This window comes from Anomaloglossus baeobatrachus, chromosome 7 (assembly GCF_048569485.1).
Source record: "Anomaloglossus baeobatrachus isolate aAnoBae1 chromosome 7, aAnoBae1.hap1, whole genome shotgun sequence".
Classification (NCBI taxonomy): domain Eukaryota; kingdom Metazoa; phylum Chordata; class Amphibia; order Anura; family Aromobatidae; genus Anomaloglossus; species Anomaloglossus baeobatrachus.
In genome coordinates this window covers 90,553,532-90,568,766 of record NC_134359.1, presented here as the reverse complement: position 1 = coordinate 90,568,766, position 15,235 = coordinate 90,553,532, and the positions used below count along the sequence as shown (strand labels likewise).

Sequence of the window (15,235 nt, the reverse complement as noted above, 5' to 3'; positions counted from 1 at the left end):
TACTGATTTCAGAGTCAAATCGCTGCCTGCTGAATACAGCTGAGAAAAAACTGCAGATATCAACTGTCTCACTGAATAACATTGATTAGAGTGCAATCCCTTTTTATTTCGGATTGTACTAGTCCTATTTATAAACTCGTGTTAGGGCTCATGCGGACGTAACTGCTGAATATTCTGCAGTGATTTGACAGCACATGTGCGCTTCAAATCGCTGCAGAAACACTGCATTATGGATGCAGTTTTTCTGTACAAACAAAAGTCGATTTCATGCGCTATGGCTGCTGCCCCCACCATAGACAGAGTGGGAGCTGCATCCATAGCACACTGAATAATTGACATGCTCATTTTATGAATGCACGGATTTGGGTCAAAATTTTAGCACCCAAATCGCTGCGTTCATAAAAGCAACGTGCGCACGTATCATGCACATTGTTGCGTTCCGTTGCGTGATGCCTGTCACTTTAACAGACCTGGCTGCACACATTGCACACTGACACTGCTGTATATATATATATATATATATATATATATACATATATATATATATACAGCAGTGTCAGTGTGCAATGTGTGCAGCCAGGTCTGTTAAAGTGACAGGCATCACGCAACGCAACGCAACGATGTGCATGATACGTGCGCACGTTGCTTTTATGAACGCAGCGATTTGGGTGCTAAAATACATGGGATGTATTTGCCCTCAGACCCTCCTTTGATGTATAAACAGTAGCCCCTTGTCTCCTGTGATATATATATATCTATCACAGGAGACAAGGGGCTACTGTTTATACATCAAAGGAGGGGCTGAGGGTAAATACATCCCATGAGAGGCTGTCGGCCTACACATTACAGGGGGGCATACATATTACAGGGAGGGGGCATATACATTACTGGGGGGGGCATATGGCACTGAGGTGGAATACATGTTACTGGGGTGGGGAGGCATACAGCTCTGGGGGGCATATGTGGCGCCCCTGAGGCTTCAATCGTCACAGGGTACTGCATCTCACTTAAGGTGCAGTACTCATCCCAGGTAGGATGAAGTTAACTACTGGTTTTCACTTACACAACACACGCAGCTCAGGTGCTTTCCCACTGGAACTGGGCTAAAGTTGGTCACCATAACAACAGGTTTTTCCCAGCCATCAGTGAGTCATCAGAAGGTGGGGGCAGCACAGGGGAAGTGAGAGAACACACAGTTTTTACCTCAGAATAGTCTGAGACTCTGAACAACACGGTCGCTGTGGAGAGTGCTTCAGAGCTTCCACAGTTAGGACTGGGTAGACTGGAAGGAGCAGGAGATGACCAGTGGAGCTGGTGAGACACAGGAGCAACATGGTAGCTGGAGGTAGAGTTTAATAGCTCCCGCAGCACCAGCGCAGACAGGGTGCAGAACCCTAGGGTGGCATACACTCCACGTTGCGCCATCAAAATCTGCAGGGAAGGGGGATTTCATGTCCCATTGCCTACCACAAAGGTGTCGGGGCACAGCAGCATACAGTCAGGAGTCAACACCACGGTCGGCCCCACATTTTATTCGCGCTGCCTGCGGACGAGATGGGAACTGAACCCAAGGACAGTGGGATCCCTAAGTAGCTTCACGCCACGGTGATCCACACTACAAAGTGCAAGGAAGGTGGTGGCTTCTGAGGTACCCGGGATCGGATGGGGCCCACACGGCGGAAACCGGCACTCCAAGGGTGACAACTGAACTATGAGTAAAAGACCTTGAACCGCAACCACTGTGTCAGCCTATCATTGCCATCACCCTGTGCTCTGGCACCAACGGCCACTACCACCTTCATCATCCTCCCTGGGGCCTACCTTCACCTGTGGGAAGCCATACCATCCGAGCAGCGACACCATCCGCCCCAGAGGACAGCACCCGCAGCAGCGGCTAATCCCTGGCCGCACTCTACAGGTGGCGTTACAAGACAACTACTGCTACCAACACCCTCATCTCATCATCCATCCCCTTTTGTGGACATCTCGGGGCCACGAAACCGGGCAGGCCACCGCGACATCCCCTGACCCTCACCGGCCCGGTGACAAGTATTCCCAAGACCCCATGGGGTGCTCCACATACACGTTACTGAGATAGAGAGTATACAAATCATGTCTTCAGGGAGGAAGGAGACGAACTCTAGTGCCACCTATTGGAAATAGCAATTCAAAAAGTCAAAAGTGACCCTTCTAATGAGCCTTGTCATATGACCTAGGACGTATGCCAGATCAGAACCTCAATTTGCAGACACGGTGTTTTGGAATGGTTGTCCCTCGTCAGGTGAGGATGACATACACAATAATGGGGTTGGGGGGCATACACATTACTGGGGTGTCGGGGCATACAGCTCTGGGGGGACATACACGTTACTGGGTAGGGGCATACAGCTCTGGAATAAAGGCATATGGCTCTAGTGGGGCATACAGAACTGGGGGATGCTGGCGCTGTGGCTCCTTTTCATCTGTGGGACAAGAGCGCAATGCACACTAGCACTACCCACAGTTGAACTTCAATGCACGTGCATGCAGCATTCAGCAGTGCAAGTGTGGGTTTAAAGAGCTGGCAGACGCACTTTGCTGGCTACCGAGCATTGCTGTCCCTTGAAATTGGCCTGGTGGCCGCAGAATAGATCACCGCCCCAGACCCCACAGAATTTATACATTTATTATGCAAATTAGGTTACTTGAGTTTTTTTATTGTTTTTTTTGCCTGTTTGGTGTGTCACGCTTTAAATATAACTGCTTTGTTTTTTAAACTTCCCATGATTTGGCCTTGGATGAGACTCGCCCGTTCAAGTCTATAGGTGCGTAAAAAAAATCAGATGCTACAAGGAGCCCCAATATAACGTGTATGTCCCGGATACATTACAATTCTGTAACAGGAAACTGTAAATGATGAATAGCTGCTGCAAAGAACAATGGATCGCACACAGATCACAAATGAGAAAATCGTCCCACTTTTCTGGGTGAAGCTCAGAACACTTTTTTATATGACAAGTAAAGACCGTGTAAATCAGTCTCACCCTCTGGAGCTCAGACAAGGTACTGCTGCGCCTGAAGCAAAATCCAACTGAAAAAAGTCCAGCTTCAGATAGATGCGTTATTTTTCTTTTTATCTTTTCATATGGCACAAATAGAATGGCACATTGCAGTCAAGATGACATGACCGGCGTCAACGACGTGTTTCAAGTGACACAGCACTCTTAACCCCTTAAGGACGAAGCCAGTTTTGTACTTAATGCCCAGGCCATTTTTTGCAATTGTGACCAGTGTCCCTTTATGAGGTTATAACTCTGGAACGCTTCAACGGATCTTGGTGATTCTGACATTGTTTTTTCGTGACATATTGTACTTCATGACAGTTATAAATTTAGGGACCACATCACATTTGAAGTGACTTTGAGAGGCCTAGGTGACAAAAAATACCCTAAAGTGACACCATTCTAAAAACTGCACCCCTCAAGGTACTCAAAACCACATCCAAGAAGTTTATTAACCCTTCAGGTGCTACACAGGAACTAAAGCAATGTGGAATGAAAAAAAGCAAAAAATAAAATGTTACCTAAAATGTTGCTCTACCCCATATTTATTCCCTTTTAGAAGAAATAACATAACAAAATGGACCCCAAAACTTGTTACCCACTTTCTTATGAATGCGCTAATACCCCCCACATGTGGTCAGAAACCTCTGTTTGGACAAATGGGAGGGCTCGGAATAGAAGGAGCAATATTTCAATTTTCTGAAAGCAAATTTGGTTGAAATAGATTGCGGGCACTATGTTGCATTTAGATGTCCGCTAAGGTACCTAAACAGCAGAAACCCCTCACAAGTGATACCATTTTGGAAACTAGACCCCTTAAGGCTCCTATCTAGGGGTATAGTGAGCATTTTGGACCCACAGGTACTTCACAGATTTTGATAACGTTACATTGTCATATTGAAAATTTTCATTTTTTTTTTCTCAAAAATGTTGCTTTAGCATCAATTTTCTCACTTTTTCAAGAGGTAATTCCAAAAATTTGACCCCAATATTTGTTACCCACTATTTATGAGCGCAGTGATACCTCACATGTGGTCTGAAACCTTTGTTTGGAGAAATGGGAGGGCTTGGAACGGAAGGAGCAATATTTGAATTTTGGAAAGGAAATTTGGCTGAAAAAGATTGCGGGCACCATGTCGCATTTGGAGGACCCTTAAGGTACCTAAACAGCAGAAACCCCCCACAAGTGACTCCATTTTGGAAAATAGGCCCCTCAAGGAATTTATCTAGATGTTTGGTGTGTACCCTGAACCCCCAGGTGCTTCGCAGAAGTTTATAACGTTGAGCCATGAAAATAAAAAAAAAAAATTTTTACCACAAAATTGTTACTTCAACCAGGTAGCTTTTTTTTCACAAGGGTAACAGGAAAAAAATCACCATGAAATTTATTGTGCAATTTCTCCTGAGTATGCTGATACCTTATGTGTGGTGGAAATCAACTGTTTAGGTGCACGGCAAGGCTCGGAAGGGAAGGAGCGCCATATGACTGCACAATTGGCTGGAATCATTAGCGGACGCTATGTCGCATTTGGAAAGCCCCTAAGGTGCCTAAACAGTGGAGCTCCCCCACAAGTGACCCCATTCTGGAAGCAAGACACCTCAAGGCTTTTATCTAGGTGTATAGTGAGCATTTTGAATCCACGAGCACTTCACAGAATTTGATAAGCTTAGGTTGCCATATTGAAAATTTTCATTTTTTTCACAAAAATGTTGATTTAGCATCAAATTTCTCACTTTTTCAAGAGGCAACAACAAAACATGGATCCCACAGGTTGTTATCCAATTTCTTGTGAGAGCAGCGATACCCCACATGTGGCAAAAAATCTCTGTTTGGATAAATGGGAGGGCTTTTAATGGAAGGAGCACCATTTGAATTTTGGAAAAGTTGAAATAAATTGCGCGCACCATGTCACATTAGCAGGGCCTCTTGGGTACCTATACATCAGAAACCCCCCACAAGTGACCCCATTTTGGAAACTAGACCCCTCAAGGATTTTATTCAGGAGTATAGTAAGCATTTTGATTCCACAGGTACTTCACTAAAATGTTGCTGTAGCAACAATATTCTCACTGTTAGGCTATGTGGCCATGATCCAGTGACACGGCGTCTAGTACACAGTGTCAGCCTTCCTGCAGAGATGTGAGTGTTGTCCACGGGAGAACGCAGCTGCCCATGCTCACGATTTGGGTTCAGGCTGCTGTGGACTTTAGCTCTATTCTACGTGCAGAGAACACTCTCGTCTCCGCAGCATAAATTGACATGCTGAGGCTCAGGAAGCCATGCCACAGGTCGGTTTATGCTGCAGAGAAAAGAAGCACATTGGGCATGGGATTTCTAAAAATCCTTCCACTGCACAACGCAGCGTTATGGATGCAGGGAAAACACTCTGCGCCCAAAACGCTGCAAACCCTGATTGTGGGCACCCAGCCTAAAATGCTACAGTGGATGAATGGATAGATGTCAAACCAATATAACGTCCCACCCCCTGCATATTCTAAGCTGGCGCCCTTCAGTGACTTTCATGTGGCACTAAAGGGTGCCTAGCCTTGTATTTAGCCCAAAAAGAAAAAAAAATAATTAAAATAAATGACGTGGGGTTCCCCCTATTTTTGATAGCCAGCTAGGGTAAAGCAGACAGCTGTAGCCTGCAAACCACAGCTGACAGCTTCACCTTGGCTGGTGATCAATTTGGAGGGCTCCCCAAGCTGTTTTTTTTTTAAATTTTTTATAATATTTAAAAAACAAACAAACGTGGGGTCCCCCCAAATTAGATCACCAGCCAAGGTGAAGCTGACAGCTGGGGTCTGGTATTCTTAGGGTGGGAAGAGCCATGGTTATTGGACTCTTCCCAGCCTAAAAATAGCAGGCCGCAGCCGCCTCAGAAGTGGCGCATCCATTAGATGCGCCAATCCTGGCGCTTCGCCCCATATCATCCCGCGTCCTGGTGCGGTGGGAAACGGGGTAATAAATGGGGTTGATACTAGATGTGTAATGTCACCTGGCATAAAACCCAGCAATTAGTTATGTCACGGCGTCTATTTGATACCAGACATAACTAATTGACAGTAATACAAAAAAAAATTGACACCAAAAAAAATGTATTTGAAAAAACACTCCCCAACCATCCCTCTTTGACCAATTTATTGAAAAGAAAAAAAAAATCTCCTATAAGCCATTTTGGAAGTCCCACGATCTTCTAGAATATGGGGGGCACGTTCAGGGAACGTGTCCCCCATTTTCTAGGAGTGCACGTTCAGGGAACCTGTCCCCCATTTTCTAGGAGTGCAGACCTTCCATTTGAGGAGAGTGGGTGCAAAGAATCTGCACCCACTCTCCCCGGGTCACAGCTGCAGAGTCCGTGCAGTGAGCCAGCGTCTCTGAGTCAGACACAGGAAGCTGAGCTGACAGCCGCGCTCTACACATGTGACCGGCGTCTGCTGTGAAGGAGGAGGGGGCCGCGGGGGATCAGCGCTCCGACAGGTACGGGGGACACCGGGGAACACCGGGGTGGGAATAGGGGGTGACCTGGCAGGGCCTGGGGAGGAGTTTTCTGTAGCCTGTGTGATGGCACATGCGACAGAAGTCAAAGGAAATGGGTAAATGCGGGCGGTGCACTGCTATGCGCACCGCCATCTTGGATTTTCGGGAGGGGGTTGGGGGTCGGGGGGGGCACTTCGGCGACCCCGGGGGACCGGGGGAGGAGATTTATCTCCCAGCTGACATGTTTGATCATGCCAGATGGGAGATAAATCATTGTTTACCGGCGCTGTGATTTACTATAACATGATCATCGGTATACGGTGTATATCGGTCATCACGTGAGCGGGGACCGGAAAAAACGGCACGAATCATGATCTCCAGGGTCTCAGCTACCCCCGGTAGCTGAAACCCCGGAAATTTTCTGACGTTGGGGGGCGCTATTTACCTTTTTCTGACCGCCGTTTATAGATGGCAGATCAGAATAAGGACCTGATTCTGCCGCCGTTTATCTCCCTAAGGCTGTCGTAATGGGGTTAATCATGATACAGGTAAACATGCAAATACCATACATATATACTGATACAACAGGTGCACCAGACTAAATCAATTAAACTAAAGTAAAGTAAATGGCACTAAACAAAATCAGTGTGGCACATTCAAATTAACCCTTTCTTATCCACTGTGGGTTAATACATATGCATAATACAATGAAAATTACTTTTTCTAATTTATATATGCAAAGGCATGGATAAATATAAATATAATACTTCACAGACTGGAAATTATTTTTTTGATTAGCGAAATGGTAGCAACAATGGTCCCACGGAATTATTATTCATTTATTTAATCCATAATAAATGGTAAAATATGATGTATATACCAATACCACCTATATCAGACCTTTAACTCCTTAAGCTATCATCAAAATTAACGCTCCAAGTACAAAGTCACAACTATGCGCAAAATATGTGCCACCGCAAAGAATGACATATCGTTATAAACAACATCACAAACTTTTAAACAGTATAGTTCCCTTTATTATTTGTCTCATTTTTTTTTTACTTTTCTAGATTTTTCACCATTGGTAACTATACGGTCATAATATATATAGACGTATAGTTATAAACTTCAAGTGTTTAAAATCATTACTGTGGTGACATAGATGTTAAAAAGGCTTTATTATGACCGTATAGTTACCAATGGTGAAAAATCTAGAAAAGTAAAAAAAATGAGACAAATAATAAAGGGATGTCTATAATGAGGTCATTCTTTGCGGTGGCACATATTTTGCGCATAGTTGTGACTTTGTACTTGGAGCGTTAATTTTGATGATAGCTTAAGGAGTTAAAGGTCTGATATAGGTGGTATTGGTATATACATCATATTTTACCATTTATTATGGATTAAATAAATGAATAATAATTCCGTGGGACCATAGTTACTACCATTTCGCTAATCAAAAAAATCATTTTCCAGTCTGTGAAGTATTATATTTATATTTAATTTTATCCATGTCTTTGCATATATAAATTAGAAAAAGTAATTTTTATTGTATTATGCATATGTATTAACCCCCAGTGGATAAGAAAGGGTTAATTTGAATGTGCCACAATGATTTTGTTTAGTGCACTTTACTTCTGTTTAATTGATTTAGCCTGGTGCACCTGTTGTATTAGTATATATGTATGGTATTTGCATGTTTACTGGTATCATGATTGAGTGTTGTGTCACTTGAAACGCGTCATTGACGCCGGTCATGTCATCTTGACTGCAATGTGCCTTTATATTTGTGCCATATGAAAAGATAAAAATAAAAAAAGAAAAATAACGCATCTATCTGTTGAAGACGGACTTTTTTTCAATTTTTTTTTTTATATGCTCGTGTGACCCCACCCTATAGTCAGGGGCGGAACAATCGCAGGGGTCACAATTGCAACAGGGCCTAGGGGGTCAGGGGGCCCGAGGACCTCAGCTAGTGGAGTATCGCCAATGGCGGCAGGCCAAGCAACTGCTCTGGGGCCTGCACTGGCACGGGGACCCCCTGCCAAGGATCGCATATTCAATATTGCAGATGCCGATACACTTGAAAGCACTGATGAGAGAGGGAGCAGCGCGCTCCCTCGCTCATCATTTTCCTGCTGTGTCTGTGGCGCTTTGACGTGTCAGCACAGCGGAGTGCGATGAGGTTACTACTGCGCACTGCTGTGCTGAGATATGCAGAGCGGCACCCAGCTTTCCCATGCTCTGACATCTACGGCAAACTGGGTGCTGAGGGAAAGATGTATAACAGAGTATTGGAAAGCTGGGTGCTGAGGACAAGATGAAAGTCAGAACATGGAAAGCTGGGTGCTGAGGGAAAGAGGGATATCGAAGTATGGGAAAGCTGGGTGCTTAGGTAGAAAAATCCAAGTGTCAGTGGAAATATTCTGTACCCTGAAGGGGTGGGGGGATGGCGGTGGCCCAGGCCCAAATTTTGCACCAGGGACCATCAAACTCTAGTTACACCACTGCCTACAGCGTTGTTGTTGGAATAATTCAGGATTGGGTACAATGGCGGCTTCCACCGGGTTTTCATAATGGGTTTGAAAATTTTCCTGCAATGCGCCATGTGCGACCCGACAACAACACAACCTAACGGCGTCACCACCTGGAGGCCACTTATATAAGCGCCAGCACAGGTCACGTGTCTGCTCACTGTCGTACTGGACACGTGACTAGTAGCGGTCTCTGCTCCGCCCCAGGATGTGTTACGCTTTGTTGCCATGGCGGCGAACGCTTGGTAACGGCGGAGGCGGCTCATGCGCAGAACGGTGATCGCAATGGATTGTGGGAAGGGAAAGGCTGGCCGGTGCTGAGTTTACGGTACCGGAGCCTTGGAGACGAGTATAAACGGAAAGCAGTGCTCACCGGAGAGCAGCAGGCGGACTGCGCGGCTCTGCCCCAGCCTCTGCCGCTCAGCGGTGACGGCCCCCGGTCCCCGGGATGGAGCCTGCGGTTGTGCGGCGCACACAGGAATCACTGGGGAAGGTGATCAGGAAACCGCCGCTGACTGATAAACTGCTGGGAAAACCGCCATTCCGGTACCTGCACGACATCCTGACAGAGGTGAGGACGGCGGAGACGGGGGGAAACCTGTAACTGTGCGAGAACTACAACTCCCAGAACTCCTCACCAGGGATGCTGGGACTTGTAGTCCCTAGAGGAACTGGTGTATAATGTCTGTGGTGGGGAAAGAAGAGCAGATACCGGGTGTGTCAGTGCCCAGCAGCTGGGAGCAGTCAATCTGCGCCTCATATATCTATAGATAAAACTAATATGGCCCCTCATCAGCTAGAACACTGGCCATCAACCCCAGCCCATGCAGTGTCCATCAGCAGCCCCCCAATGAGCCGCCCGTCTCCCACCCCCCCCCAATGAGCCGCCCGTCAGCAGCCCCCCCCCCCCAATGGGTCGCCCGTCAGCAGCCCCCCCCAATTGCTAGCAATGTCGAGCGCTAAAGCACCTGCCCCCATCGTACATGCGATATCGTGTGATCGCTGCAGTAGCGAACATTATCGCTACGGCAGCGTCACACGCACATACCTGTTCTGTGACGTCGCTGTGACCGGCGGACCGCCTCCTTTCTAAGGGGGCGGTTCATTCAGCGTCACAGCGACGTCACAGCAGCGTCACTGAACCGCTGCCCAATAGAAGCGGAGGGGCGGAGATGAGCGGGACGTAACATCCCGCCCACCTCCTTCCTTCTTCATTGCGGGCGGCCGCCGGTAAGGTCAGGTTCCTCATTCCTGCGGTGTCACACATAGCGATGTGTGCTGCCACAGGAGCGACGAACTACATCGTACACCGAGCAGCAGCGATATTCGAGAATAGGGGGGATGTCACCGATAAGCGATTTTGCACGTTTTTGCAACGATTCAAAATCGCTCATAGGTGTCACATGCAAAGACATTGCTAAAGCGGCCGGATGTGCGTCACCAATTCCGTGACTCCAACGAGATTGCTTGAGCAATGTCGCAGCGTGTAAAGCGGCCTTTAGTGTTCACCACCAGACTATAAGAAGCACCCCCAACTTTCCTCCAAAATTTGGGGGGAAAAAAGTGCGTCTTATACTCCGAAATATACGGTACATCTTTTATAAAAAGCTGATAATCGTATAAAATACGTGTCGCCTTAGCGCTCATTCAGAAGTCATTTTTTTTCCATGTATGAGAAAAACAGACTGAGTTTCATCAGTGTCATCAGAGTTTGGTCCCATTTTCATCGTTTTTTCTTGTATAGGAGAAAAAAATAAAGTCACTTCATCTTCTGCTATCAAAGGACTCCTTCCGATGTCCGCGCACATCCATCTGATCTCGAACCACAATGGATGAACTGGCCGTGGGTCTCCCAACCAGAGCATGACCGCTTCATATTTGCTCGGGTCGGGAGAGCCACGGCCAGTCCGTACTTTGTGGTCCAAGATCAGATCGATCTGCACGGACGTCTGAATTAAAAATGGCCAACACTCAATGGCATCCTCCCATTCATTATGGTCAAAATGCGAAATGTATCTCATTGAAGTTGCCATTTGTTCTTTCTCACTCCTGTGATGCAGACTTGTCATATTTGCTGGCAGTAGTTATCTGTATACAGCTATTTTTCCCATCACAACAACAAACATGTTGATGTCACTTAGTGAGCCATATTATGTCAATGTGTAAATTTACCCCAATATAACGATTATATCTGGGCGCTCATATGTGCTGCTTTTATGTTTCAGGTTATTAGAACAACAGGTTTTTTTAAGGGCTTATACACAGAATCGGAACTGAAATCTGATAATGTGAAGGTAAGTACTCCCAACATCATTCTTCCTATTTTTTTTTTATTTATTCCTAACTATTAAGCCTTATATATATGTCTGGAATGATTGTATGTTGTATGAAAACATGTAATACATGTGTGGAGCCAGTCCTAGAAATATCAACTAGGAAATGAGCGGTTATGTTTACATTAGTCCTATGTGTCAAAATACTGGATATCGAAAAAATGGCTCCGAAATACAGCAATTGATACAGTGTTATGGGGACAAAAAGGTAAGGAACAGTAAACCTGGTAAGACTAGATCCAGCAGACCACATCTCTTCAGATGTTTGCACCCAACGCACACGGTGCCATCACTTCATCGGGGTCAGATACAGTCCTGGGGGGGCTGTTATGGGGACGTAAAAGACAGATAACCAACGCTCGTAGAAATTTTTTTTTTTTTTTGTTGGCCCCAAACCATGTAGGTATATTTTATCATTGGAAGTTTTTGCTTATTGTCACTAGAGTTGCTTAAAAAAAGTAATAGTAATCTCCTTTCCGTAGGTCCTTAGCAATGACAATTTTGGACGTTATATTTCTGAGGTCAGTGCTCTGAAGCCCCTTCCTGACCGGAACTGAAGTGCGCATGCGCTGCTCCCACTCTGTTTATTGTCTTTGGAACTGCCAGCACTTTCATGGTTCCATAGCCAATGAAATGGAGAAGCATTCGCATCTTTGCTCCATTCAGGATGGGGCTCAAAAAGATAATGTGTTTCAGTAATTCAATACAAAAAGGGAAACACATACAGTATATAGAGTCATTATAGACATAGTGATCTATTTCAAGTGTTTTATTTCTGTGAATGTTGATAATTATAGCTTATAGCCAATGAAAACCCAAAAGTCATTATCTCAGAAAATTAGAATAATTAGCACAAAACACCTGCATAGTTTTCTAAGCATTTAAAATGGTCCCTTAGTTTGGTTCAGTAGGCTACACAATCATGGGGAAGACTGCTCACTTGACAGATGTCCAGAAGGCAGTCATTGACACACTCCACAAGAAGGGTAAGGCTATGTCCGCACGTTGCTCTTTACCTGCTTTTTACCTGCTTTTTTTGCGGCTTTTTCAACTGCAGCGTTTAATGCCAAAATGGTTGTGTTCTGCTTCTCAAGCAAAGTCTATGGGAATTTGGGTTTCTTGTCCGCACTATGCAGTTCAAACTGCAGCCTTTTTGTTGCAGAACTTTGGTCAAAAACTCAGCTTTGCAGTGCAAAACCCAAATGGCAAAAACAATTGACATGTCAAAAAAAAATAAATTCTGATAGTCTGGACATCCCATCCTATAAAATGTCTCCCTATCCTTTTGGCTCTGTGTTCCCATCATAGGCTTGGCTATGTAAATACCGTATGTCTTTATGTCCAGTGGAACGAAAGAAATAATTTCACGCCTGAAAACCATGGCACATTCCCGGGATGTCACTTACATGGCAACTGCCTTATAAACTGTCCTGGTGTTGCCCAGTTACACTTGAATACAAGGGCAGGTTACAATGGCTGATATTAATGGGAGGCTGCCAGGGTGGAACAATTGTATGCAATGCTCCGGGAGTGCGGAGGTTTATATGTGAACTGCTGGATCCTTAATCTGCAGACTATGCTGTATATATTCCTCAACACTGAAATTGCAAAACCTAGAAGGAAAAGTCTGAGTTCTGGAGATCACAGGATGGGTAGACAAGTAACTGATCTGCAAATGATGAAATAATGAAAACAACATTTTCAAAAAATTAATTTAGTATTAAGTATCAGCCGCACGTAGAAATCCCCACACTCACAGCCTTCACTGCTATCACTGTGGTTATTAATGATTGTCTGAGGAATGTTCTACCACAATGAATGCATTTATCCCTTATAGGCCTCCTTCACACGTCCGTGTCTCCGGTATGTGTTTGGTCCGTTTCCTCACGTGCCGGAGACACGGGCACACATAGACCCATTAAAATCAATGGGTCTGCGCTCACGTGCTTGTTTTGCCATGGACTGTGTGTATGTGTGGAGCATACGTGTGCTCCACACGTAGACATGTCCGTTTTTCTTCGGCATAACGGGTGTCACACGGACTGCACACGGACCGCACGGATGTGATCCGTGTGACACGCACCGGAGAAAACACGTGCCTGTGAATTTAAATTATTTTCTACACTCCCCTTCTCCAGCCCTGATGTCTCTGCCGCTGCTGTCACTTGCTTCCGACCCCCGCTCATTATGCTCATTACATATTCTCTCCACTGTCGGCCGGAAGCAGCAGCAGCGGAGAGTCTGCAGGACCGGAGACCGAAGATCAGCACCACGGACAGCGACGCCAGGGACAGGTGAGTAGAAAGTTCCCGTTCTCCGTGTGTTATCATGGATAGCACAGGGAGAACACACGTGTGCCATAAACACGGCACACGGAGGGCAAAATGCACCTTTGACACGTCGGTGAAAAACGTACGTGATTTTCACAGACGTGTTAAAGAGGCCTAAAAGTGTTTAGGGTAGTTAAAAGTGTGTTTCTTGAGTATTACATCCACAGGCAGGGTAGGTGTGCAAACATAAAAGATCCGGCGGTCTTCCATAGAGACTCGTCCCCTTTCTGGCCTTTTAAATGTTACTGTTGTGATTGTAGCAAGCTCAGATCACAAGTACTCTTGGGTGTCTGCAATGTTAGAGCCTATTCACATGTCCGTTTATTGCGTGCCAGTCCTTTCTATGTGTTTCATGGGTACATATAACAGTTACTGGGACTGTTTACATGTCTTTGATTCTTAGCAGATCATGCAATCTGCCCAAAATTGTGGAGACAAATCTGATAATGATCTGATTGTCAGATCCAAATGGTCAATGCAAGTCTCTGGGTCTGAGAAGATAAAATCAGACAACACTTGTATGCTATGCTTTTCACAGCCTGCTAGATATCTGAAGGGGGAGAAACCACTATGGATAAATAAGACTGTACAAAGTATAATAAAACAAAAACAAAGGGCATTTAAAATCTTAAAGGCTGAGAATACAGAAATAGCATTGCAGGAGTATAAAGATATCAATAGGAAATGTAAAAAAAGAAATCAAACAAGCAAAATTAGCTACTGAAACAAAAATCGCCAATGACATTAAAATAAATCCCAAAATCTTTTATAAATACATTAATGCCAAAAGGAAAACAAAGGATAGTATCGGCCCCTTTAAAATATAATAACAAGTTAGTTATAGAGGACAAACAAAAGACTGAGATATTAAATAGGCATTTCTCATCTGTATTCACCAAGGAACTGACTGTACCAGGGATCATTCAACAAGTGAAAAATCAAAGTTCACCACCCGATATAATTAATTTAACACAAGATGAAGTACGCCTACGTCTGAGTAAATTAAACATTGACAAATCCCCAGGGCCAGATGGCATTCATCCACGAATATTGAGGGAATTGAGCTCCGTAATCGACAGACCGCTGTATCTCATCTTTTTAGACTCACTTGTAACAGGGTTGGTGCCTCAGGATTGGAGGATTGCTGATGTGGTACCGATATTTAAGAAAGGTAAGAGGGTAGATCCAGGCAACTACCGTCCAGTAAGCCTGACATCAGTAGTATGCAAAGTTTTTGAGGGCATTTTAAGGGATGACATGCAAAAATATATTGCAGAAAATAATATGATAACTGACAAACAGCATGGATTCATGAAAGATAAGTCGTTTCTAACCAACCTGTTGGGGTTCTATGAGAGGGTAAGTTCAAACCTGGATATTGGTAATGCAGCTGATGTGATTTATTTGGACTTTGCAAAGGCATTTGATACTGTACCACATAATAGCCTTATACTAAAGCTCCAGAAGCAAGGACTAGGGGAAACTATATGCAACTGGGTAATGAATTGGATAAAAG

General features: G+C 44.9%; 1 protein-coding gene across 4 annotated transcripts in view; it reads left to right on the top strand.

Annotated features, from left to right (window-relative positions):
* The first annotated feature begins 9,268 nt into the window (after positions 1–9,268).
* TRAF3IP1 (TRAF3 interacting protein 1) overlaps positions 9,269–15,235 on the top strand; it is a 121,610-nt gene continuing 115,643 nt past the window's right edge. For all 4 annotated transcript variants that reach the window (XM_075317461.1, XM_075317459.1, XM_075317460.1 and 1 more), the window contains exons 1-2: positions 9,269–9,627; positions 11,282–11,350. In XM_075317461.1, the coding sequence (XP_075173576.1) occupies positions 9,505–9,627; positions 11,282–11,350 (192 nt within the window). In that variant the 5' untranslated portion in view covers positions 9,269–9,504. The remainder of the gene's footprint in view (positions 9,628–11,281; positions 11,351–15,235) is intronic.